Consider the following 26,869-nt stretch of genomic DNA (forward strand, 5'->3'; position numbering starts at 1 on the left):
GACCCATCTATTAGCTAGCAGGAGAGGTTGATGTAATATTTCCATGAATTATGTGCAAAGTTACAGAGTTTAGGCCTTATTTGCATCCATGGACTATTACAGTTAAAAAGCTGTTAATGCAAGAAAACACTGTTATCTACATTGTAAAGATAAACATATCAAATCAGGGATGGTGGGGCAATATAGCACACAAAAGCATTATCAATATCAGAACTCATTTCTTTATCACCTTCAGCTCTAGGTTTCAAGTACTTTAAAGCCTTATGGTAGGGCCTTTTTTACTGCCATCTTTGTATAAATGTTATGGTACTGGCTGGCTAGAAAAGGACATATTCTAGTGGAGTACAAAGATATTTTGACAGCACTCCAAAGTCTTTGTCGTCTTATAAGAATTCTTTAGTGAGAGGCATTAATGGTCAAAGAAGGGCTTTGCAACCCTCAAACAACTTGATGACCTCTCTTCTTGATGGCCTTTCCTACCTTTGGGCTAGTACTGGCTAGTCCTGATGCCCCCACCATTCAGAGCCCATTGCTGCAGAGTAGGAAGGGGAAATGGAGTTCCTTTGCTGACTTTGCTTTGGCTTCCTGCTACTGCAATGAAAAATCACTGTTGTTCTTTTAGTCCATCATATTGTGTTCCTAAAGAAGTGTCATTTCAAGAATGAGGATTGAACACTGCACACATATGCACATTAAAAAATATTGCCAGCCTTCTGAAACAGTGAGGAGTGTGTATGTAGCATGGAACTGGAGCAGAAGGAATGTGAGGAGATAGTGCTAATTATGGATGGGGACACAGAATGGCTGGATAATAACAAGTTATCAGACACCCATACTTATAAATAAATTGTCAAGCTAGTTTAATCTCTTTATCACTGCCTACCATCCCTGATCACTATCCTAGTGAATATTAGTTGGAAGTTTATTAGAGGTTATGCACAGAGGTGCTCTGGGGGCAGGCGGGCTCACATGCCTGTGGTGAGCAGGCAGGATAAAGTTTCCTACTAATTCCTGTAGGACAAATGAGGCTCAGAGATTCTGTTACATTTTTGAGTCTTTCTCTGTCTCCGACTTAGAAAACCTGAGCAGGGATAGATCCCAAAGAAATGACCTTGCTGACATTTCTGCTTACAGTCCCACATGGAAGCAGAAAGCCTGAAAGCCTGCAAAAATTGGAGTGATTTATTACTTCTGAACTCCAGAGTTTTGGTATTAGGCCTTCAGCCTAATACCAAAAACTTGGCTCAGTTTTGACTTGCTTTGAGCCCATCTGTCATCCCTATCTCCTGTTGATGTGCAGAGCAGATGTATCCCTTACTATTTTCAGTGTATATTTCGGGTCCCAGTTCAGCAAGGAATGTCAGTGTGGTTGATTTAATGCAGTGGAGCTTCCACTTTTAAGAAGAAGTGGGGCTCTTCAAGGCTTAGAGTTAAGCTGATGCACCAACCTTTTCATGTTTGGTACTTCAGTCATAAAATCAAGAAGCAATGGAAGATTCTGTTGGGATAAAGTATGACATAAGTGACTGTTTAGATAAAGAGATGGGGGGCTGAGAGTGGGAGGGAATGAAAGAAAACAGAGCAAGATTGTTTAAAAAATATTGCTGAAACCTGAGCAGCTGCTTAACTTTATTTCCTACAGATTTTCGGCCTGTTTGTTATGAGGAACCCCAACACTGGTGCTCAGTTGCCTACTATGAACTCAACAACCGGGTAGGGGAGACTTTCCAGGCCTCCTCTCGAAGTATCCTTATAGATGGATTTACAGATCCTTCAAATAACAAAAACAGGTTCTGCTTGGGTCTGCTCTCAAATGTAAACCGCAATTCTACTATAGAAAACACCAGGAGACACATAGGAAAAGGTAAGAGGAAATCACCTCTCCTCAGGAATAATATTCAGAGCTCAGAAGATCCATACATTGCATGAACAAACCTAGCTGATTCATCAGATGTGCTTGCCTTAAAATCAGACCTTTGACATAACTTCTGAAATAGAAGAAAAGCAGAGGATTCTTTTCTGACTGGATAACAATCAACAGAGTAACTCCTTACAAAGGCTATTTACTTGGCCAGCAAAGAGAAAAATGTTGTTTATAGTTGTGTGTTCTAATTTAGCAGTATGTATTTTCATTTTATTTATTAGAGCTTCTGGCAACTGGGAATATTGCCATTGAAATGCCACTAAAAGGATAATTGCTGGTGCCTCAGGGCTGCTTCTCCTCCCACCAAATAACAAAGGGAGATGGATGAAACACTTAGTAGTTGAGTTACTTAGCTGAAGAACTCTGGTGGAATTGTGTTTGTAGCTTTCCCCTCCCACCCACCTCCTGCCAGTCAGATTCCCTGCTTTGTCAGCTTTTCACTGGTAAAACTAAGGTTTGTATTCTCCCACCACTGGCTGCTGGTGCAGCTCTGTGTGCTCCAGCTCTGGTCTCTGGTGTACATATACCCTCAGCATGCAGTGTGACATGCTGCTGGGGCCAAGCACCACGAGACCTCACCTGGACACACATGGCCACACACACTCTGTCCCAGCTCCCCAGGACTGTGTAGGGTTTGATATTCTCCCAGAACTTACTGTTGTTCGTGGTGGTGAGTCAGAAGCCCTGTGCCAGCCACTTCTCCATGCAGATGAAGCTTTGCCTGTTCTGGTACATCCAGTCTCAACTCATTATCTTGCCAACCCAGCCTCTCACCAGTAGCTGCCTGGGAATGCATTTCCCACTGGGCTAATTAACTCTAATTGTTCCACTCCTATTATCTTGTCAACCTCACCTCATTTCCCAGGCCTAGAGCAATATTTTAATTGGCTCTTGATAGTCTAGTGTTGAATGACTGAATATGAGGAAGCTCTGAGACAAATGTGGTACATTTTTTGCAAACAGCAGTGAACCTGAAGGCTGGAGCAGGCAATGTTGTGCTAAGCTCTTGCACTTTTCCCCAGAATGAAAAACACTTATGATACAGATGATACAAGTGTGTGCCATAGTGGTTTGTTGTGTGGACTGCAAATGTGTTGTACATCTAATTCTAACTTTCTTAGAAAATAAAGCAAAGCTTTACATCCTATCAGTGTAAGCTGTCAGAGGGATGTAGATCAAAGCTGAGCCTGGCCCTAAAAGAAGAATGACAAAAGATCCCAGCTGTCATTTGGCAATGTTACAGTCTGTGACTTTCTGCCCCCAAAAGATGAGGAGACAGAAGAGAAATAAAGTTAGGTTAATGCTAATGGTCTTCATTAACTGTGAAGATCTTCATTAAATGTGAAGATCTGTCTTAATTGATTAGAAGTCCTTTAAAGTCCTACACTAGGAATGTGCCCAAGGGAAGGGAGCAGATTTCCCAGAGAGGAGCTTAATATATCAGAGATCCTTAATTTTACTGCTCTTCTCTGTTTATGCAAATTCTGAAAAACCATATACAAGTGGAATAGAAGTGGCACCAGTGCAGGCCTGCAGAAGAGCACAGAGCAGCTCCAGAAGTGTAGAGTTCAAAGGCATGGTGGACAGATGAAAGCTGCTGAAATTGATACAATTGTCACATGTTAACACTGGAGAAAAAAAGAGTGAGTAAACAAGATTAGCTCAGTAGGATAAGGATATGTGATTGAATTGTCATCTAGAGTATCAGCATGAAACCATTTCCTGGAAATACCACATCAAAGCTAAAAACAATCCAGAACACAATGCAACATCTACGAGCAATTGGACCTGTTTCAGCAGTCAGACTTCAAGGACAAAAAAGTAACTTTTGATCAGTGTCAAAAAGATGTGGATGCTTGGAGACTGCTGAATTTTCAGTTTCTGCAGAGGCAATGAAATACCACTAAAACATATGGACCTTTGATTTGGTCTTCTACGAATATGTATTTAGCTCCTTGGTTTCCTTTAGGGTGTTTTCCTCTGGTAAATGAGTACTAGAATAATAGGAATACACACTGATTAGTGTTGTATTTACTGCTTTTAAAAAGTTCACAAGAAGAAAACAATTTGTAACCTCTGCTTTCAGAAGTGGCATTGATGTTTTTGTTATTGTAGCACAATGTTTGGGCAATGCCTTTGAAAGCTTTCATTTTTTTAATAAAATGGGTTACTTAATATACTTTGAAAACTCAGCCTTTAAATTTTTTCACCTTAGCATCCCCTGTGGTGACCCTAAGTCAGTAACTATTCCTGAAGATTTGAAATGTGGTGCACATTTACGTCCTTCTTCTTCTCTTCCTACCCTCTGTTCTCACTTCATCTGATTATTTCAGACAGCTATATGGACTCCATCAAGATCCTTTCTGTTCTTCCCTTTTATCCATTTCCATGGGAAGTAAGGTCAAGTGGTATCAGTCACGCTGTGCAGCACCCCACAGTGCCTGGTGCAGTTGGAGCTGATGCTTTCCTGTCGCTGCTGTTCCCAGTGCAGCACCAGAGTGTGCTCCGAGCCACAGCCCTGCCACTCACAGCTCATTTCAGATCTTGTGGGTGCTCAGAAGTCAAGTGATGGCTTAAAGACAGACTTTAAGGTTCCCATCTGAGTCACCCTGGAAGACTATGGGAGAGTGTATTTTTTCCCAGATTCTTTTCCCACTCAACCTGCTTTCCCCCATGCCATTCCCACTTCTGTTTAGAGGCTGGTTTTGTCCTAAGGATGTGCTGCTGCCCCTTGTTGTTATGACTGCAGAATGATGAACAGACTGGGAATATGTAACCTGTCTGTTTGTATGAAAGACAGCAGGAATAAAACTAATTACAGATGCATTATTAAAGCACAGTTACCAGTAGCTTTGCAGGCAGTCTACTGAGGCTCTGTGAACATTTGTGTGTGTCTGAAGAGCATGCCTAATATTAGAGAGGAGGATTTAATTTTTATTTAGTGGTGGTTTTTACAAGAACAAAGAATTGAGTTTTTCCACCTCTTTTGGCCCTGGGAAGGGTTCATTTCTCCTAATCTAGCCATGGGAAGGGTGACTGGGTATTTTCACATGATGACTTGTCCCCTTTCAGGTTGTGGCTTCATGTTCACTTTCCAAGCAGTTTTCATGCTCACTTTTCAAGCAGTTAGGATCCCCATTGCCACACTTGTACTGATGAAGATCTCACAAGATCTCACTGAAAATAAATTTTGTTTTGCTTGTTTTTAAGTTTATTAGCTGGTTCAGTTCCTCAGCGTGGACAGCAGCCCAATCCTCAGCTGTTGCTGCCAGCATGAAAGCAGGTGTGTCAGCAGGGGCAGGGAATGGGAGAGCCTTTTCAGCACCTGCACAGACTTCCATGGCATTAAGCTGGCTCTGAGCCTGCACTCTGTAGCAGATGGAGTGAATCATCTGGTCACAGTGCCTCTCTCTAGCTATCAGCTAGAGAAGGCATCTACACAGTTATCATCTTACAGATGATCCCCAAATTCAAGGTTGCTGAATTAGGCTAAGATAAATTCTCCCACCAGTTCAGGTATGTTTTCATGCAGGCAGATATCCTTGATACATCAGAATATTTGAAGGGATAGAAGTGCTTCCACCTTAATTTCCTCAAGTCACAGTCAAAATTTGAGTTAGTATTGGTAAGTCACTTGGGCACTGAAAAGTTCTGAAGAAAATCAGTAATTTTCTTGCTAAAGGTCATTTGGAACAGGATCTGATGAGTAAGTCACATCATGTAAATGCAAATACACAGTTCTGATGTGGCAGATAAAGCAAAATACAGAAAAGTATTTTAAGTACATGCCATGCTGTGTTTTAAATGTCTGACAGTAGGATCCTGTAATAAAACAACAGTGCGCAGTGAAGTGGGTCTTGGCCAGTGCGCATTTGTTTAACAGTGAAAATACATTTAGGTGTGTAATGCAATAGTGATTTTTCCATTCTTGGATAGTTTTGATTGATGTTTAGGTTGTTGTTGACATATGTTTGATGTTTATGTATGTGTATTTTGTCATAAGATTACTACTTTAGTACAACTGTGCTGTAGGGTAAAAGTAAAGAAACCAGCGCTGAGAAAAAAAGATCCTGGAAGGATCTTGGGCTTGTATCCCCAAACAAGTAAAATAATTAATTACTGGCATGAAGAGTGTTGTGAAAATGGAGAAATAATACAAGTTACTTTTTTTTTTCAAGGTGTTCATCTTTACTACGTCGGTGGGGAGGTTTATGCTGAATGCGTCAGTGACAGCAGTATTTTTGTGCAAAGCCGCAACTGTAACTACCAGCACGGTTTCCATCCAGCCACGGTCTGCAAGATCCCCAGTGGCTGCAGCCTCAAGATCTTCAACAACCAGCTCTTTGCCCAGCTTCTTGCCCAGTCAGTAAATCATGGTTTCGAAGTGGTGTATGAGCTGACCAAGATGTGTACGATTCGAATGAGCTTTGTTAAAGTAAGGATTCTTTGCTTTCTCTTTCATCCTTGCTTTTGCTTTCTCTTGCATCCTTTGGTGCAAAACTAGACCACATCAAATCTGTTCCAAGGGAGGATGTAGATACCCAACTTTTGAATAGCAATTCATATTGCCTGTTTTCCACTATTGCCTTAAACTTATAGACACTCAAAATCAATAGCTTTTGTGGTCAACCTGAAAATCTCTGAGATTACAAAATTCAGGTGCTCCATAGACTCTCTGTGGAAAATAGTCAGAGAAATCATGGTGGTGTTCCCCCACTGATTGTTCAAAAAGCTCAACTCAGAAGAGCTTAGCAACATATAAATGTTGTAGCACATATCTTAGGCAGTTGTGATCTCTCCTATTGTTACTGGTTTGCAATAGAGCTTAATAGAGACATTGAAAAGAATGTCCTTATGTATTTAGACTAATTTACAATCTCACCAGTACCATGGACTGGTATATATTGTCTTAATCAAGAAACACTAGGTCCTTCTTCATCCCTTACTGAGCTTGCAGAGAATTGTTGATTGCCATCTGCCCAATCCCTGACAAATATTGTCATACTTTCTGATGATATTCACTCTGACCAGCCACACAACCAGAAGGGCTTCTTGCAAGCAGAATGGAAAACCCAAGAGAATATTTTACCTTGCCCCTGTTATTTGGAAGAGAGAAGAGGCTACCAAATCCATTACTGTTCTGATGTCCTTCATATTTGAATTTCACAATCTGACTGCTCTGTGGGAAATCTATTAGTCTTTGTGTGACTTTTGCAAATCTTCTGAATGGCCTTCTCACCAGAACAAGATCTCTCAACTCCTTTTAGCACTTAGGATTTATTTGCATGCCTGTTGTATCATCTAACTCCCAAAGAATGGCAAGTGTTTCGAGATAGTTTCCAGATGATGCTAGACCAACTTGCTATAGTGCTGCTGGGGAGAGCTGGCAGCAATGTTCAGCCTACAAACTAGAGCAGTTGCACCATTAGAAGCTCTTGGTCTTGCTAGGTACCATAAAAATGGCTTGAGTATGTTCCTTTGTCTTGCGGATTTGTTTTTATACAAATGTGTGAATTGAGGTGATTGAATTCTCATCTAAGATACCAAAAAGTTCTTGAGGCTCAAGTCCAGTTTCCTTAAGTTCTACAGAGCTGATGAGTTCAGTCCTACATATCTTTCTGGCCTAACTTTTTCTAGCCATCCTTGGGGACCCATCTTCTTAAATTTTCAAGAGCATTAGGAGTGCCCTGTAATCTCTCCCAGGAGTCCAAGCCAAAATCTCTATGCCCACGACCATGCTGTTGCTTTGTTCTTGAGAGTGAACTGATATCTTATTCATATACAAGCATTAGGGCAAAAAAAAAGGAAGCAAGAAACCCAACAAACAGCATTTTCTTTAATTGAAGACATGAATGGGCATGTTGTTTGTAAAGGCAGTGTAGCCAGTTACACAATATTTTCATTATCTCAGTGATTCAGGGGCAAGCTCTTTGATGTGTTATCTGCCTCCATGCCCAGCATGGCAGCAGAAATGGTGGTGTTGATGCACTATATAATGCTGCTGCCATATTATCACCTTGCTTTGTTGAAATAACAGCAGCTATTATTGTGCCTCAGGCACCAGAAGGCCAGTGCAAGGAGTTATTTTGAACTCTTTCCCATGACGTCTGGAAAATTGCTATGCAAATCTCATCTAGGCTCTCTCTTCCTGGCCTGCAAATACACTTTCCTTTATTCAGTTTTCCCAAAATATTTCCCTCTCAAGGAGTGAGCCCTCCTGTGTTCAGTCTGGGGTCAGGAGTGATCCTGGATCCTGGATGTTGGGGATGCAGTGCCAAAGGGGCCTGTTGTCTGTCAGAGCCATAGTCCAAGAGAGCCCTCATGTGCAGGGCACTGCTGTGGCTTCTCTGCTGACTCCTGTCCAGATACTGCTGGTCACCTACAGCCCAAAGGGCTGGAGACCCTGCCTCTGACCCCACCAATGCTTGAGCTACCAGCTGAGAGGCATGGATAGGTAGGGACCAAGACGTGAGAAACTTGTCAAGGCTGTGCCATCTTCTGGATGCGGGGCATGGGACAGAGGGAGGGGAAGGTCTTGTCCCCTCTGATGCCCTTTTTGTGCCCAGAGAGCAGCTTAGAGGAGCTCAAATGTGGGTGTATCATCAGTGAGAGCAGCTTTCATCCACTGAGCATTGCTGATAACCAAAGCAGGAAGGCTCTTGCCACTTCCCCACAGCTAAGGCAGCTGAAGCAAAAAGGGAAGAGATGGAGAGCTTCTCCAAGTCAAGGTCTGAACCCAGCTCAATCCCTCCCACATCTCCTCAGGTCTTGGGGCTAAGGGGAACACCCAGCAGACTTGAAAGCTCAGCACTCTGGGACACGGAGCCTGGGCTGGAGAGAGCTGTTGCCCACAGGAGGAGGGAACTTGGCAGGAGCAGCAGGACACATGAGGGTACCATATCCTCTTCCCACCACCTGTGGAAAACGCCATTGCAACTTTGAAAGTTGTACTCCATTCCCTCGTTAAGAGAACTCCAGCTCTGGGCTCTTCTCACTCCTGAGGTGAAGGAGGCTACCTGCAACCCAAGAATGATATACAGGGAGCATCAGAGTCCTTGCCCTCCTGGCATTTCACCTGGGGGTGTTCCAACCAGAGACAGCATTGCTGGGAGTGTTTGGGAGTTGCCAGCAGAGGGAGATGGCCAGCCACCTGCCAGGCTCCCCCAGATCTGGCACATTGTTCTTGAATACTGTAATTGCCGTTACTCTAGATTTTCTGTCCTGCCTGTCAGCAAGGTGCGCCAGCTCCTCTGACACTTGCTCTCCTGGCTGTGTATCTTCACTGCAGTTGAGTACTTGTGACTTCACCATCTCAGAAATCTGACTTTGCTGGCATTTTATGCAAACATTTACAGGACATCAATCTGAGGTTCTGTGAACACAGGCTCTTTCTAGTCTGATAAATGCTCTGCAGCTCAGAAAAATGCTGTCTATTTGGAAGTACTCTTTGGGCTTTGGTGGGTCCATATCTTACTCTTCTGCTTTCTTTCACCTTTTCTTCATTAATTAGCATGGATTTTATCCAGACCACTTATGGTGACATCTCATTTTAGTGTTGATCCTAGTGTTCCAGCTATCATCTAAAGAAGTAGCTGCGCTGGCAGCCACAGTTGTCTGAGCTGCTCAGCACTCTCAAATTTTGGTGACTTTGGCAACCATCAGTCTTAATATACCTCCATGTCCTTTTGTTGTGACAAGAATACCAACCTGCCTGCTTATCATAATGACAGGTATGACTCAGTGTCTGATCAGCATCCCACAAATGAAGATCCTCATCCTGTAGTGGGACCATGTTTTGCACATTGCCCTATGGAAATCTGAGATCAGTTCTGCCAGTGAGACATCTGGTGAGCTGCAAGACTCTGGGCTGTGACTCGCATGCCTTGTGTTGCTGTGACGTCAGGCTGCCTGCTTAACACTGCTTAGACACTGTGCCTGCTTGAATCATAGAATATGCTGAGTTGGAAGGGATTCATCAGGATCATCAAGTCCAGCTCCTGGCCCTGCACAGCACTATCCCCAGGAATCACACCCACAAGCATTATCTGAATGCTTCTTGAACTCTGTCAGGCTGGTGCTGTGACCACTTCCCTGGGATGCCTGTTTTAGTGCCCAACCACTCTCTGGGAGAAAAGTCTTTTCCTAACTTAAACCTGCTCCTTGAAGCATGGGTACTTCAGGTGTTCTCTTCTCCCTGCCAGCACCCATCCCCACCTTCTCTCAGATGCCTCGTATCCCTTATCTTCCCCAAGAGAGCTGGAGAAATTACTGCAGGACTTCCCACAGCAGACAGCTGGGAACTCTTGTTGGCAAAAAGGACATGATCAAGGAAAGAAAACCTGCGGAAAACATTTATACATAGGCTAAGTATGGTACATAGGAACTGCTGGAAGTTTCCAGACATTTAGACAAATACTTAGAAATTCCAAATTCTTAGAATCACAGGATGAATCTCTACCGATACATGAAGCAGTGCCCAGGACCATCCCTAGTTCCTGTTAATGAAAGAGGCCGGCCTGCTTTTGTCGGTGCCAGACAGCAGTCTGCCAGATTTCCCTAGACATGTCCCTGGGGTGCAAATAACAGGGACCATACCCCACAGGCTGTTTCCAGGCAGCCAGGCTTGGAAACAGGCCTTTCCATGCCAGTTGTTCTCTGCACCTGGAAGTGTGACTGAGATTTTTAATTTAATAGCATTGAGTCCCTCATAATTATGATAACAATGATCTTAAAAGGACCTAAGTTTCTAAAGAAAATTATCCCTAGAAAAAAGCATTAAATCTTGGGAACTTGGGTGGTGGACTGCCTGTAGTTGTGTTAGACTATCAGCACTGGAGTTATGATTTAATGTTTTGGGTGTTTTAAAAAAAAAAAACCACCTCACTTTTTGGTCCTTTTATAGGGCTGGGGAGCAGAGTATCATCGCCAAGATGTTACAAGCACACCCTGCTGGATTGAGATCCACCTGCATGGACCATTGCAATGGCTGGATAAGGTGCTGACACAGATGGGCTCACCTCACAACCCCATCTCCTCAGTCTCTTAAGAATCATCTCTAGAATTCCCCTAGATGGATGCTATTGCAGGCAGTGGCTTATAGAATTGCCATGAACAGAAGCTTCTATATGTAGATGTATGTAGATGTAAATATATCTATACATAGTCTACTCTCTTTTTTAATTTTTTTTCATTTTGTGGTTTCTAGTTACTCTGATGCCAGTAAAATAAGTTTAGAAAGTCAGGTATAGCATATCTGTTCTGTAGTACAAAATAAGCCAAATTCCTGCAGAAGTGTCAAACATTTCCTGTGAGCATTTTCATTCCCCAGCCAAGCCAGTAAACGGTGCAAATTCCCAGCACTTTCACATGGGTTCAGAAACCTGTCTGTCACTGCTCCTAGTAGGTGAAATTCACCCCTCTGCAGGCAACCAAAATCAGATCTCTGTGCCATTTATATTCATCTTACATCCTGATTTCAAGTCCAGAAGAGGACCTGAGGTGGTGCACAGGACTTATGCATAGAGATGACTTTAATCTAGCGAACTGAAGGACTAAACTGCCATTCCAGTCTGTCTCCCTACTGCAAAACATGATGGGACAACAAATCCTTTGAAGAGCTGATGCACACTGTCTCTCCTGGGATTTGGCAGGAGAAGGGAGCATGTTCTGCACAGGAACCTTATCTCAGAGCATTCTGGACAATCTGAGTAGTCTGATACTGCTAACATAGTAGGGTATGATACTGCTGCACTGAAAAGCAACAAGCTCCTAAGAAAAAAATAATAATTTAAATATATGGCCATGAGTTAAAGAAATTAATTAACTTCCAGTGGTTTTTTTGCAAAGTACATACATACTTGCATATGTGTCCAGCGTGTAAACTAAATCCTGTCCATTCTACAGTATTGATGTAATTTGTTTTAAAGTTTGTTTTAAAGTCTGTATTCAGACTGCTGTGCTGATATCAAGGTACTTCTAGAAGGGATTTGAACTGTGATTCAGAAAAGGGACGTTAATTGTACATTGAAGAAGCAAATAATTACTTAATCATTCATCTTGGGCTCAGAAAGCCCTACACTCAAAGGATGCAACGAGAAGGAGATGGGAGTCAGCCATGTCCATCCCCTGTACTGGGCCAGTCCTCGGGATCTGACAGCATTGCTCGGGTCTGACTGAGAGGGCTTCCCTGCCAGTCACTCCATACATCCCTGTGGATGGTTTCTCATCTTAGGTACAGGCTTCTTCATTTGCTGAGCTTTTGCCTTGCCTGCAGAGGATGGTGAGGCATGGTGAAGCCATGAACAAGTAAAGAGTGAATCTATGTGCAGAACCTTGTCTGTGTTCATTCTGTAAGCAGGGAAACCTATTGCCTATACCCTAATCCCATCCTTGCAACCTGTTCACTTGGAAACCTTTCCTGAGAAGACAGGTGAAACTTTTACTACATTTTGATGGTCTTTCCTTTTGCTGAAAGAGTTGAGATTATTTCTTGCCAGGCATAACAGTCCACTGAAAATAGTTTTTATTTAAGGGTCAGAAAGACTGAAAACATCTGCAACATCATTCCTCCATAGAACAAGTAGAAATATTAGTGGAAAAAAAATGTTTTTCAGAATATTTCTTTTCTTCTCACACAATATCTGGTGCTGGACATTTTGCTGCATAATTAGAAGACTCCTGAAATCTTCCGCTGTATCACAAATGCAAAAGGAAATAATATTCACCGGAAAGACAGTGAGTAAACTAACAGTGTTATTTCATTTGAATGCATCTTCAGCTGCCTGCAGCTTTACCAGGGCACAGAAGAATAAATTGTTGTTAAGTTTGAGAAGTAATAGCTAGTTGTATAGGAAATTTGTAAGTGCAAAGAACCCTATTCTGTCACCATTTGACGTCAGCAGGGTCACTGTGAGATAGGAAAAACTTTACAGTCTCTTGCACCAATGAAATCCAATAACAATAATAATCATATAGAGAAATGCCATGTGTGCCATTTACTATTTAGCAGACTTTAGAGACATCAGTGTGGAAAAATGCATTTTCTTCAGCTCTCTCTGTTACAAGTGATCAGATACTGGTAACATTTTTTAGCACATTTGTTGCCCCTCTTCTCCAGCTGCACCTTTGCTCCAGGATGAGCACATTTTGATTTTGCTCGTTCTTTTTTTTTTTTTAGCAGCTAAGGACAGAGGATATCACCTTTACTGTCCAGCATCTAGCTCTATCCCTTATCCTAGATGCTTCCTTGTCTTTTAGGCTGAAGCCTCCTTCCCTTTTAATATAGAAAGAAGCCTAGGAGTTCCTTTTAGACATTCCCAGGATTGTCATTTCCCTCACAGAGAGCAAAGGGAAATGTTCTGAGGTGCATCTGCTCTTGGGCAGTTCCAGAACTCAGTTTTCTGTCAGTGCTGCAGAGAAAAATTGGATGGCTAGTGAAGAGAAGCAGCTTCTTCTGGGGCATTATTTGTTTCATCACAAGGTATTTCAAGCAGATGAAATACACTCATACCTGTATGAGCATGCTTGTGTCTTCCCACTGAGTATAAGGCAAACTCAGGGTCATTAGCTCAAATGCAGACTGCCATACTGGATGTATTCAAAAATAGATGAAGGGAACCCTAATGACAGTGCTATGACTTTCCCAGCCTAGTTATGATGCTTGCTCAGCAAGTGTTTTTTTGGTTTAAATGGAAGTCGGTCAATTTAGAGCAGTTTTTCCTTTCCTTTATGTCTACCTTTAATCATTTTACAAATAGGATTTGGCTTCCATGTAGTCCATACATGCATCTCATTTAAGGTAGTCACTTTAATAACTGCCTTACTAATAAGGAAAGAGGCATTTCTGGAGCATGATTCTTCTGACCCATTTAAAACACCTGTATTAGGATGAGATGAATTTCAGCAAATCTAACTATTTGCTGAAAACTGGATCAAAGCACTTGATTCTGGGCAATTCTGGCAACAGCCATCTGTTTTTAGCCCTTGGGAAGGCTGATACCATTGTGTCAGTTGTTTCCTATTGTGATGGTTTCTGGAGGCTTAGCTCACTGTGCTGTGTAAACACACAAAAGCTGACAGCTCCTCCCCAAAGCCCACAGTACATGGGAGAAGCGGTAACGTGGATGAGACAAAAAAGTAAATAAGATGACACCTGCCCAGATAAAAAGTAAGTCTAATAAACCATTTATTTCCCTTTCTTTTTTAACAAGGTTTCTTTTACAGGCTTCTCTAGTATATACGAATTGCAATTGGTTAAAATTCAGGTTTCTTAAAATTTACAGCAATATGACTTTGTATCTCTAATGTCTTCCCCACTTTGGAAGGAGATAATTTCTACTCAAAGGTCTTCATGAACCTTTAAACCTGTAGTCACTTTAAGGTCTTTATAAATGTTCTACTCATTAATGCTCAGCCTTTGGAGACAGTCTTCCTGAGAGATTTAAAACCACTTACAGCAAGACTACTTAGCTGAAAGCAGATTTTTAAAGTGGTTTTTTTTTTTTTTGAGTCATCAACAGTTCATAGCCTCTTAAAAGTTTCTGTGGAGCAGTACCATGCATCAGCAGGCAGCGGTGGGAGCCTAATGAGGCAGAGTCATAAAGCACATTCAGCATGGTATATAGACCACTTGTTTTCCTATTAAATAGTCGAGAGAAGATGACTTCAGTTGCTGCCAGTTCTTCAGCAGCACCAGTATTAATGTGCTGTTTGCATCCAGAGGTGACAGGAGCAAATCTCACACCCTGACTGCCTGGAGCCATTCCACGGCACTGCTGCTTGGGTGGGTCAGTCCCATCCCCTTGCCTAGGAAAAGCTGCCCAGGCACAGCAGTGGCTGTAGCATTGCAAGGTGCAGCACGTGCTTGCCCTTCCCATCAGCTGCTATTCCACCAACATGTTTACTCCTCATCAGAATGCTTCGGCAAGCTCAGTCTGAAGGGTAAAGTATCAGAAGCATAAAGGGCAACTGTCGTCCAAAGTAGCATCAGCTGGAGTTGAGGAAATCCCTTCCATGTCTCCAGCAGGTACTGTGTCAAGACTTTCACCACCCTGAGCAGCCTTGTTCAAGCAGTCCCTGTCTGGAACAGGGTGTCAGACTTGATGCCATAGTGAGATCCCTTCCAAAATACATCATCCTCTGGGTCTCTGTGGAGATTCAGTCATAACTGGTTGCCACAGGAAGGAGCTCTCTGTTAGGAGCACTTTCAGGATGAAACATGTTTCTCCTTAGCTATTTCATATTAGTGTTCCCTCAGCATAAAATCAGCACTCCAAACATCTCTCACTGTAAACGTATCTTCACCACACCCCTCTTAAAATGCAGAAAACAAGGCAATTGTGACTGTAACCTTATCTAATCTGCTCTTGTTCTTCCTGACTTACAACACCCACCTTTGTCTATCAGCTCTACAAATGAATCTCACCAGTGACTAAGGAGTTGCACAAACAGCTGGATTTACAGAGGCAGCTCAGGCAGAGACTTGGCTTCTTCACTGTATGGAAACAATAAAAAAGCCTGATCAATTTAGGAACTTTAAAGGGGTATCAAGTATAAGACTCATGTTCTTGGATCAAGACTGCTCTGGTACAATATAACTTTTAGGAATACTTTAGCACTACATGGTACTCAGCAAAGGAAAGAAACATTACATCCTCTGTACGATTCACCTCTTCCCCTAGCTCCCCATAACCTAACTTAGTACAAGCAAAATCAAACACAACAAAAAAAGATCAATGAGTCATAAGGTAGAGTAATTAAATACCATTTTTCAAAGTTGAGAAGTGCTGCCTAAAATGTAGATTTATATCACGAGAAGGCCATGTAGTTATAGGACAAGTGAGTAATGGCTTTATTGAAAGAGGGTAGTTTTAGTTAAGATATTAGGCAGAAATTCTTTATTGTGAGGGTAGGGAGACACTGGCACAGGAAAAGCTGTCCCAGAGAAGTTCAAAGCCAGGTTGGATGGGGCTTTGAGTAACCTGATCTACAGGAGAGTGTCGCTGCCCATGGCAGGAGGTTGATCATCTTTACAGGTCACTTCCAACACAAACTATTTGATGACACTGATGTCCCAGATGCCCACCAAGCCAGAAACAAGACTTCCTTGCCCTGGAGAAACCTGGAGAACTGGTTGTTACTTGAACATCTGAACCCAAATTCTTCTGAGTGAGTGGAGACCTCACTGAAGGGGCTGAGAGAATTTTTATAAAGGATTTAGAGTTCATGGGTGTTCCAGTAGCCAGAAGTGCACTGAGATGATGAAGAGACTGAGGAGGATGAGGGAGCATACAACCAGAAAAGCCCAGTGGTCATCACTGGAGGTATAAGGCAGTACCTGCCCAGGCAACTACTCAAGGCCTGTTTTAGGAGCAGCTTGAAGTACCACAGTCCTTGCTTGGGTTTTTCCTATATACCTGGCCTGGGAGAATGTGCCAGATTCCTGATTAAGCCATCCAATGTAGTGGGGCAAATAGTGTCCCATGTGCTCCAGAGAGTAAGCTCTGGTTGCATCTGGGAACCAAATTTGGAAGATTATCTTCTGCCTCGCCACTAGACTAATGAGGAGCTCAGCTTCAGGGCACTGTTCAAGGACACAACAAACACATCCAGTAAGTGCTCCTCAAAGAAAGATGCAGTCTGAACAGAAACTGCACAACTCAAAGATACGGGCTATATATAGAGAGAGCATCTAACCTGGGAATTGCGACAAACCAGCTCATTTCAAGATAAGGTGGGAAATTGCAGTGCCCAAAGAAAAACAGTCAGCAAAAACCTTCATGAGGACTCCTGACTATGAAATCAGATTTTTAACAGTACATAAGGATGGACAAGTGTGCTTCCCTAAGAGCAACTAAGAGGTCAAGTTACCATGAAAAAAGAGCTTGACAGAGTTAGTCTCATCTTGCAGCAGGGAGAGAGATTCTGTAAGACTTGAGATCTATGAATTAAGAAGTTCTCAACCTGGAGGCTTCATTGCAGCCACTGAAACAGGGCTTGTTCCTCATGGCAGCTCTAGGAGTACCTTTCTGCAAGATACAGGAAGCCTTGTTCAGTTGAGAGAAATCTCTGTGTCTCTAGGACAGACAGACACTTATGCATGTTGGGGACCAGCACAGAACACAGCCTTTGGTTTGTACCCATCATCTACCCATAGGAAGCTCCAGAACAGCCAGGAACAGCCTGTTATGTGTTCATCCCAGGGCTGTCCAGACACCCTGCCCAGGCGTGCCTTACATTACCTTGCCATACTGATGCCACATTTCTCTGCCAGGGAGGTGAGGCACATGAGAATCCTAGCAAGAGGACACCTCTACTTGCACCTGGGCCATGCTTGCAAACTTGGTGCCTGTATAGATAACAAAACTAATTTGCAGGCCATGTCTCTCACGCAAGGTAGACATAACCACTATGTCCTCCAGAATCAGCTACTCTTCCATTACAGTCAATGTGAACATTTGCAGCTAATTGTGAACACATTTTAGATCTTCAGTCATAGTGTTTTTATTATCCATGGATGCTGCTATTTTATACTCTGTGTTAGTATTCAAATAATATTGCATATGAATAGCATAGGTAAAATAGACCAACCAGTTAATAATTTTAAATACAGACCTCATCAGCAAAGAAAAGCTAGAGAAAACTTGGTAAAATCTGACCCCTTGCACTTTCACAGTAGTGAGCGAGCACATCATATTCAAAGTGGTTTATTTGATGCTAAAGTGTGTGTTGTCTTATTAATCCACAGTTATGTCCATGAGAAGCTTTGCAAATGAGAGCAAGGGAACAAACACAATGATGAGCAGAGATAATTGCGCATTCAGATAAATTTTTTTCACTTAAGCAATTGGAGTTTTTAATTATTTGTAATACTTTTAAAGCACGAGTTAAATGTACCACAGCCTGCTTTCTGCAGATAAGTCAGTGTTAGCAATTTAAACCTTCATTTCATACCACCTTTGTGATATAAATGAGGTTGAGAAATGAGACAAGAAAGTGAAGAAACAGGCCTTTTTGTGTGGATCAATGAAGCCATGAAGTTGCAAAGCTCTATGCAAGGGGCTAAAATGGTGGATTTGAGCAAGGAGTGTTAACTATGGGGTTGTGTTATGTATGACCTATCAGTCTGGTGAGAAAATCACTGTGAGTCATCCACAGATTAACAAGAGTCACTCATGTCTATGAATAATTCTGCCCTCTCTTTTCCATCAGAAACAAAGCAAAACATCTGCACTATCCACAAGTATTACTCATGGTTTGTGATATTCTGTCAACCAGTGTAGGTCGCTGTATAAAGAACAATACTTGGGCTCTTGCCTCTGCAGAATGAAAAATCACAGACATAGCTTCAGGAGTGCGAGAGACGCGGGCAGCTCGGAGTCCTCCAACCAGCCCTACAGCACTCTATTCCACGCTGTGTTGTTCCAAGAAAGACGGAATGACTGCCAACCAAGGGGACACTTTCCCAAGCATTCCTCCTGCTGCATTTGATTTGAGGCATTCTGAAGACAACGCATTTAGTCTGAACAATACACTTTTTAACGCACTCCACTTTCTTTGGCTGGAATTATTCTATTGTAAAAGGGATTATTCACGTCTTGTGTTTTATTGTTAATAAAGATATTTCTGTTTTAAGAGCTCCTTCTCTGGTTGTCTCCCATACTTTTTTAAAGAGATTGGCTGTAGGTCCCAGTATGACCACAGTGACTTTGGGAACTGGAGCATTTAGAAAGCCTTTATCATACAAATCAGTCTTAGGCAAGAGGAATCAGTAATTGCACTAAGTGAGTATAGGATGACTGACACAAGAAAATGTATTGAAAATTAATTCAGCATAAAATCTCCATGTATATGAATCCCTCACTGTCCTATGATAGATTTGACGATTCAAGAGGATGGTTCAGTTTTCTTTGGATGGAGACAGCTCTGATCTGACAGGCAGTCAATGAACAGTGATGCTGCCCTGTGACAGAAGCTTTCCCTCTGGACCAGACCAACATTAGTGGAAAGGCAGACTTGCAGCTGTGCAGTTCTTGAACTGCTCAAGGACAATGAGAGATGTAGTAAGAATGTACTCTTAGAGAAGTGGTGTTTCCTTCTTCCTAAAATTCAGATTTTGTTCTGCAATAACAGAAGGGAGTAGACAACATAATGGGCCTCAGAGCTACGCATACAGTACTGGCTTGGGAATCCCATCCAATCTTCTGCCCGAACAGGAGAGCGCTGCTACCAGCACATCTCCCAGTGTCTGCACCAGCCTGACTACCAAAAATACAGATAGGTGAGCTGCGCTCTACTGTACATCTCTATGCACAACTTCAGCAACTGACATTTGTTTTGACATAGACAACTTGTTCTGCACTGTCTTAACAAACACTCCCTGTGCCAATTTTCTGCCCTGAGGGTTTTGGTTTCAAAAAAGTTTAATCAGATCTGTCCACCTAAATGATCTGTTCACCTTTTAAAAGTCGACCATTTAAAACAAAATCAAATGCATTATTCTACAATTTTTGCCAATTATGTTTTCACATATATTCTTATACACTGAAAAGTAACCTAATTTTGTGTAAATTTAAAATAATTTTCTATAACAAGACCTTGAAACACAAAATTTCATTCTAGTCAGAGCTGGCGGTTTTAGCACAGGAAGAAAAACCCATACAAATTAAACAAAACAAAAAAGAACAGATTTTTTTTTTAAAGAAAAACCAAAGATTTTACTCACTTATTGGTCCAGAACTGTTTATACAAAGTTTTTCAAGTTACTTTTTAAAGAAAAAGTTGCACAATGCTAAACACAATAAATCCCCACAAAACAAGTTGTATAAATACAAAAAGCAGACCATGTAAAAATCCGTAAGACTAACAAATACTGCTGAAGAGATATTATTTAGTGGATCAAACTGCTGCAATATAAAAGTATTGATAATAAGCACCTAATCCATTTGGATAATAACCTCTGTTCAGAAATGTGGCTTAAAATGATTTTTATAAATAAAACATAGGATTTAACATTTACATAATATAGTGTTTGGATTCTTAACCCAATCAATTGCAAGGTCATTTTAATTGGCTGAAAACCTGTGAAGTCTAGCACTGCAGCTGATTAGAGATCTGTTGTCTAAATAAAATAATTTTAACTATAGCTTTTTGAGAAGAAAAAGACTAGATTTTGAATTGTTTACTGTTATGAGTTAAAAACTTTATATTTAATTTAGTCACTTAAAAATAGTGGTATTCTAATCTGTAATTAAGTTATATTTTACATATAAAAAGTTGGTAATTTCAAATAACTCCATGTAACAAGGTCCAACTCTCAGTTTCATACTTTTCACGTGATACTTTTTAAAGCTTTTTGCCATTTATCACTTTAGGAACTTTTAAGTGCAAATTCTTTTAGATGCTATGCACAATGAAGCATTTCAAACCTACTCAACTTGCAGGTAACAAAGAGATCACCTACTTGTACTTTTCTGAACTGCTGGATTGACTTCTTGATGGCATGTTGTCTTTGTGTTTAGTGCAAGATTCTACTGGACATAAATCTCTCATATCCCTGAGCAATTGCTGTTAGATAATGCCACTGGACTGGCTCAGCTTCAGAACTTTGTTTCACAATGTCCACAGAAAGTAACTAACTTCCATCAATGATTGTCATCAAAGACTGACTTAACTGTATATGTTTATAAAGAAAAATGTTAATTTATTCCAATTTTGGTAGAAAAGGGTGTACAGCTAAACACTGCTACCATAAACAAGCTTTTATTAACAAATTAAATATTACAATGAAGGTTTAAAAATAACTGGAAAAGACTTCTCCAGATTTCAAAGGAAACATCCCCTTAACAGATCACGCAGCCAGTGCTACATGGAGTAAGAGGGTAGCATCGATTAGGTGAGCTCAGTTGGGAATTCTGGAAAAAATCACGGACTAGCCAGAAGACAAAGATTTTGGAGCATTGCCAGAGAAGGACACTTGTGCACAAGAAGCACCTCACACAACGAGTTGCCAGAAGATGAAAGAGGCTATGCCCTATTTAGTGATGGATCCTGCTCTGGGGCAGGAAACCATCAGAGGTGGACAAGTCATTGAGGCTGCTGAAGGAGGTGAGTCCAGCCAGTTTGCACAGGTGAAAGCCATCTGAACTAGCCAGAGAGATTGCTGAATGAGAAAAGTGACTCGCCTCTATCTCTACCCTGACTCCTGGATGGTGGCTAATGCCCTATGGAGGTGGCTGCAAAAATGGAAGACCAATTAGCAAGGCAAGGATAAACCCATCTGCGCTGGACTGCACCTGCGCTGGGGCAAGACATCAGTGCACAGGTCAAAAACATGACGGGAAAGGTATATCAGGGAGATGTTCACATGCCCAAAAACCACTCCACTGAAGAACAGGTAGATAAGGCTGCCAAAACTGAACTAACTTAGGTACTTGGACTGGGAGTGGAATGGTGAGCAATTTATAACCTGATGGGGTCATGAAACATCAGCTGCAACAAACAGAATGTGCTCATCAATGAGGGACTGACCTGACCATGGAGGCCATTGCACAGATCATTCATGAATGAGAAGCATGTGCTGCAATCAACCAAGCCACTGAAGTAAACTTTCCCTGGAATAGAGGGCAGCGGCTAGGTTTCCAGTGTGGTGAGACCTGGCAAACTGGACCACTGCCATGAACACGCCAAATACGTGGTACATACTCACTGTGGTAGAGGTAACAACTGGCTGGCTGGCAATATACCCTGTAAACAATTGCCACTGCTCAAGACACCATCTCAGGTCTTGAGAGACACATTTTGTGGCAACATGGTATCCCAAGAGAATTGAATCAGACAATGGGACTACTCATCAAAACAACCTAATAAACTCTTGGGCAAAAAACCACGGCATTGAGTGGACATCACATCCCTTATCACGCATAACCTTCTGGAAAGATTGTGTGGTATAACAGACTGCTGAAGACTGCGTTGTTAGGTAATGGGCATGGAAGGATTGGGGTGTAAATTTAACAGAAGCCACTTGGCTGGTTAACACCAGATCTGCAAACCTCCCTGGTCCTGCCCAAACAAAACCCCTACACACCGGAGGAGGAGATAAAGTCCCCATACAATACATGGGAAGTGACTAGGAAAATCGGGGTGGATTCCTCTCCCTACAGGAAAAGGCCAACCCATTTATGGGATTGTCTTTGTTCAAATACCTGGGTGTACTTGGTGGGTAATGCAGAAGGATGGGGAGACCCAGTGTGTAATCCAAGGAGATTTAACCTTGGGGGGAAAATAATTTTTGTAAGTTGTATGTTGCAACAGTAAAGCAGCAAAAATGACATGAACTGACAAAGGATGAATTTTGTGAGGAGTAAGGAGAGTGGGAGGCACAGGGCCAACACTGATGTCCAATAATTAAGTGTGCAGCTTCTCCTGCCCTGAGCACCCATCTTGATGGAATCTACCCCAAGTCATGGCCTGATTTTGGACATCTGAAGGGGTGGAGGATGCTCTTGAGATGGGAAAATAATATCTATCTGTGAAAGGGCAGGAGAGAGCAGTTAATGAAAATTTATAAATCTCTACATCCAGCCAAAGTCAACTCATCACAGCCCCTCTGCTCTGGTGAAAACCCCATCTGGTGGACTGCATCCAGCTCTGGAACCCACAACATAGGAAGGACATCCACCTGTTACAGCAAATCCAGAGACGGGTCACAAGCTGATCAGAGGGATGGAAGACCTCTCCATTGAGGAAAGGTTGACAGTATTGGGATTGTCCAGCCTGGAAAAGCGGTGGCCTCATGGTGACCTAACTGCAGTCTTCTATTACTTGAAGGGAGCCTACAGGAAAGATGGGAGAGGGACTTTTTAGAAGGGCATGTAGGGACAGAGTAAGGGGGAATGGGTTCACACTGAGAGTAGATTTAGATTAAATACTAGGAAGAAATTCTTTACTACAAGGGTTGTCAGGCACTGGAACAGGTGAGGTTGCTCAGAGAAGTTGGGAAGTGTTCAAGGCCAGGCTGGACAGAGCTCTGAGCAACCTGGTCTTATGAAAGGTGCCCCTGTTCACAGCAGGGGAGCTGGAACTTGATGATCTTTCAAGGTCCCTTCCAACTGTTGAGGAATACATCTGGTGCAGGTAGTTGATTTGTAAGCTGCAGTTAGAGATGCAGATTGAGATGCAAACTGAGCCCTGGGTGGCATCAAAGACAGGAGGCAGTGAACTGCCAACTCTTCTACGTGTAACAAAAGGCATGAAGGTGAGTGGCTAGCCAGAGGGACATGGCAGGAATGGAAGACTCAGGAGAAAGACCTTAGACTGTGATGGTATAAAAGCCCAGGAGTTCCTTTGTCTGACATCGCTCCTCAGAGGCACCAGCCCAGGCTGTTTCTGTGCTATTACACTGTTAATAAATTGCTTTATGGAACAGGGTTCCATAAAGACCTGGGGTCAAACCAGCAAGGAAACCCGGTCTGACTGCAAGCCAGGTGTGCAGGGAGTCAAGTGGGGCACCTGTCAGATCACTGGAGCTACCTGCAGTGGAGGAGCTTCGGTCCCAAAGTTGAAGTCTCTGGCACTGGAAGAATGACTGTCAAAGAGTTCTGTGAATAGTCAGACTGGGAAGTTTCCATAACACAACCCAGGCCATTCTGTGATTTGCTCACAAGTCTGCAGACAGCCAAGCAGCTCAAAACCTCAAAAGTGCCAACAGGAAACAAATACGTAACAACAGCAACTTCCATTTTTGTTTAAACACTGAGATTCTTTGTATTTATACAAAATACAGATCCTGTCCCTCCTTCAGCACCAGATTCATCTGCAGATCATTGATCTTTCCTCATTACCCAGGTGCTCCTTGAAACTGCTGTTGCCTTTGTTCCAAAGCTTGTTGACTTAACAGTTGCTGTTGTTTCTGAAGAAACTGCACTACTTCTGGGCTTCTGAGTAGGGACTGAAAGAGAGAGAAAGTGAACTTTATTTTACAAAACTCACATACGTTAAATAGCTACCACAGTAAAATTTTTCCATTACATGAATTTGCACATTACCTACTGCTGTTGCTTAATATCATAAAAATCCTGTAAGTATAGCAAACAGGAGCAATTTACTGACATACTAGAACCAAAATATCTTTCAGTTGTGCTTCAGTTCTACAGCTGTGCTTCATCTGATCTCATTTCTACATTTCTCACTGTGAATCACTCAAAACCAGTTTAATAAATGAAAAAAAATTGTAATGTTGCAGCAAAGCTCATGTGCCTGTCAGAGTTCAAGCATCAGGACTATGCCCATAGCACATATTTTAGTTTTAGGCAGTCCTGTGAGGAGCAGGGAGTTGGACTCAATGATCCTTGTGGATCCCTTCCAACTCAAGATACTCTATGGTTTTCACTGACTGCCCAGAATTTCCAAACATTTCAAAAGAGCAGTTCATCCACATGGAATGATTTAAAAATCTCCTCTGCATTCAAGCAAAAGACAAAAATATCTAAAAGTATTTGCGTTTGGCTCCTGACTTGAATAGCTGCAGTCTGTAATCCAACTCTGGTTGTTCACTCTCATTCCTGCATGGTGGCAGCACAAGTGATTGTGAGGTAAAATGGCAAATCAGGTTGGGAATTGATTCCTTCCAAAAATTAATACAGGAAAAGGGTTATTTTTCAGCTGAATGAATTCCCTAGATGCTGGCCCATTATGCATGGTTATTTCAGTGATTTAACCAAAGAGGTACTTCGACTGCAAGTCAGAGGAAAAAGAGACAAGCAAGAACCAGATCAAAGAGGATCTGAATTTCAGGAATACTGGGAGGAGTCCTGAGTTCTTAAAAAGCTTTGACATAATTAGTGAAAAAGCTCTGAATATCTATTTAAAGAGCTTCTGGTTGCTGTACTTCTATAAAAATAATGTTTCATTCATAAGATACCTTTCAATTTTAATTAAAAGCCACGTCCATAGAAACAGCCAGGAAAGGGGACAGCAAGCCAGTAAGTGGGGAGAAGAACAAGAGATTATATGACAACTACTCTGTAGTTCTTTACTTGTTTTCCTCATAAAAACTGAAAAGCTATGAATATTCCTCTGAGTTTTAGACACAATCACTAAAAAAGTGCTGTCATTGAGAAAGAACTATCAGGAAATACATCTAGGTAGTTGTATACCTAAGACTGACATGATGCTTCTTTTAAGAAATTTCTGAACAAGCACTATAGCACTATAATGAGGATTGTTAAATTGCATTAATTGCACAAGTAACAGAGGAAGACAAACAGTCCCAATAGCTTTTGAAGAATAGGGACTTGAAAAACATGCAACAAAGAAAGTTGTAGTGAAGAAGCTGAACAAACTGTAGGTACGGAATGATTTCCCTGCACTGGGCTTAACTTGTTAAAGGAAAAACCAGAGTTTAAAAAACTTACAAGACACACCATTCATGCAATCTGCAAGTATTATAAATCATACTGTTTGCTTAGAGTTTGCTTTATCAACATGTATATACACAACTTTAAGTTTGATATGATACATCTACAACTTCTAAAACCCACCATAGTAAAGCTTACATCATACCTAAAGTCCATTCATTGCTCTACCTAAAGCTTTGGTTGAACAAGCTAAAACCATCTCAGTTACACTGTAGGCAGTATTTACCCTAAAGAAACCACCCCATCTGTTACTGCCAAAACTACGGATCATTGAATTCAGTCATCTTAATATTCTTCACAGAGAGACCAAAGCACACATCTCTGAAGCATGTTTCAAATTTGAAATTATGCACTTGCAGTGCATGCTTATTAAACTGATTTTCTTTTTTCACAATGGTGACAGGTAAACACTGTTACATTGCCTTTACTTATTTGAATTCTTAACCTCTCAAAAACAAGACTTACCAGCCTCTTTTTATTCAATACTTGTTCTAAAAGAGTAGGTCTTGCTGGGCGATCTCCAATGGATCCTGTTCTCTGTTTTGTGACAGACACTGAACCTTCAGCACTATCCTGAACACGACAGAAAACAAAAAACAAGGGAGGTCAGACAATGAACTCTGATACAGTCATACACAGAAAATCCCAAGAGTAAAGAACATTTGCCTCCTTAATCTGCAGAGCAAAGTAACAGTACAGGAATGAAATCTGTTTCTTCAAGACCTGGCCTCTTCTTTCCACCTCCTTTCACTATTTCACCAGCAAGAGTGAAGCAATGCAGCTGAGTTAGTCTTCTATACTGCAACACTGAACAGGTTACTAGGGCTAGTTAATGGCTTCAATTTATTTGATTGCATTTCTTAAAAATGAAGTAATTCACAACAGGTCAGCCTCCAGCTTGTGGAAATGAATGATATTTACCATTTGTAATTGGGCAGTAATGACAATAATCCTTGTAGTACCAAAACATACTTCAGAACACTATGATGAACACGCCAAAGCCACAGGCCTTTTTCTCCCCCCCAAGTTGATTCTGTTCCCTGTACAATCACCAGTCATCTGAATTAGATATACTAGTACAACGTGGCTCTACAATCTGCTCTAAGGAAAATATGAAAGGTTTAGAAAGTTTCAACCAATGCCAAATCCTATGTCTATTACATTCAAAACTTACTGATACTTCTATTTACCTGAAATGGTTCAAAAGCAGGAACAACAAAAAACTATCCCAGTACCTTTCACTTCTATCCTCTCCACAGAAGTGAAACATGAAACTTCTACTGGAACTTTTACTGAAAATGGCCTCAATAAACACCACTGTAAAAAAGTAAGTTTAGCACTAAATACCCTGTTTTTTTCCTGCAAGTTCAGGCTCTAATTTTCTTACATTCAAAGCAATCTCCACTTGCACAAACTGAGAAAAGAAAACCCACCCTCTTCCAACATGCAATAATCACAATTTCATGCTACAGATCAAAAACTTTTAACCCATCACTACATGACATGCAGCATTTTTACCCTTCTCCCACCC

General features: G+C 41.7%; 2 protein-coding genes across 4 annotated transcripts in view; one reads left to right on the forward strand and one right to left on the reverse strand.

The window, feature by feature from the left end:
* Positions 1–18,558, forward strand: part of SMAD9 (SMAD family member 9) — a 43,142-nt gene extending 24,584 nt beyond the window's left edge. For 2 of the 3 annotated variants that reach the window (XM_030943433.1, XM_030943443.1), the window contains exons 5-7: positions 1,643–1,864; positions 6,103–6,359; positions 10,827–18,558. In XM_030943433.1, coding sequence (XP_030799293.1) covers positions 1,643–1,864; positions 6,103–6,359; positions 10,827–10,970 — 623 coding nt within the window. In that variant the 3' untranslated portion in view covers positions 10,971–18,558. Of the gene's footprint in view, positions 1–1,642; positions 1,865–6,102; positions 6,522–10,826 lie in introns of those variants that run through there. The other variant, XM_030943451.1, reaches the window with a different exon arrangement.
* Positions 13,222–26,869, reverse strand: part of RFXAP (regulatory factor X associated protein) — a 28,232-nt gene continuing 14,584 nt past the window's right edge. Inside the window, exons 3-5 of the mRNA XM_030947089.1 lie at positions 25,804–25,911; positions 23,764–23,870; positions 13,222–15,416 (exon numbers count right to left, since the gene is read on the reverse strand). Of these exons, the coding sequence (XP_030802949.1) occupies positions 15,380–15,416; positions 23,764–23,870; positions 25,804–25,911 (252 nt within the window). The 3' untranslated portion in view covers positions 13,222–15,379. The remainder of the gene's footprint in view (positions 15,417–23,763; positions 23,871–25,803; positions 25,912–26,869) is intronic.

Source organism: Camarhynchus parvulus, chromosome 1 (assembly GCF_901933205.1).
Source record: "Camarhynchus parvulus chromosome 1, STF_HiC, whole genome shotgun sequence".
NCBI classification, from domain to species: Eukaryota; Metazoa; Chordata; class Aves; order Passeriformes; family Thraupidae; genus Camarhynchus; species Camarhynchus parvulus.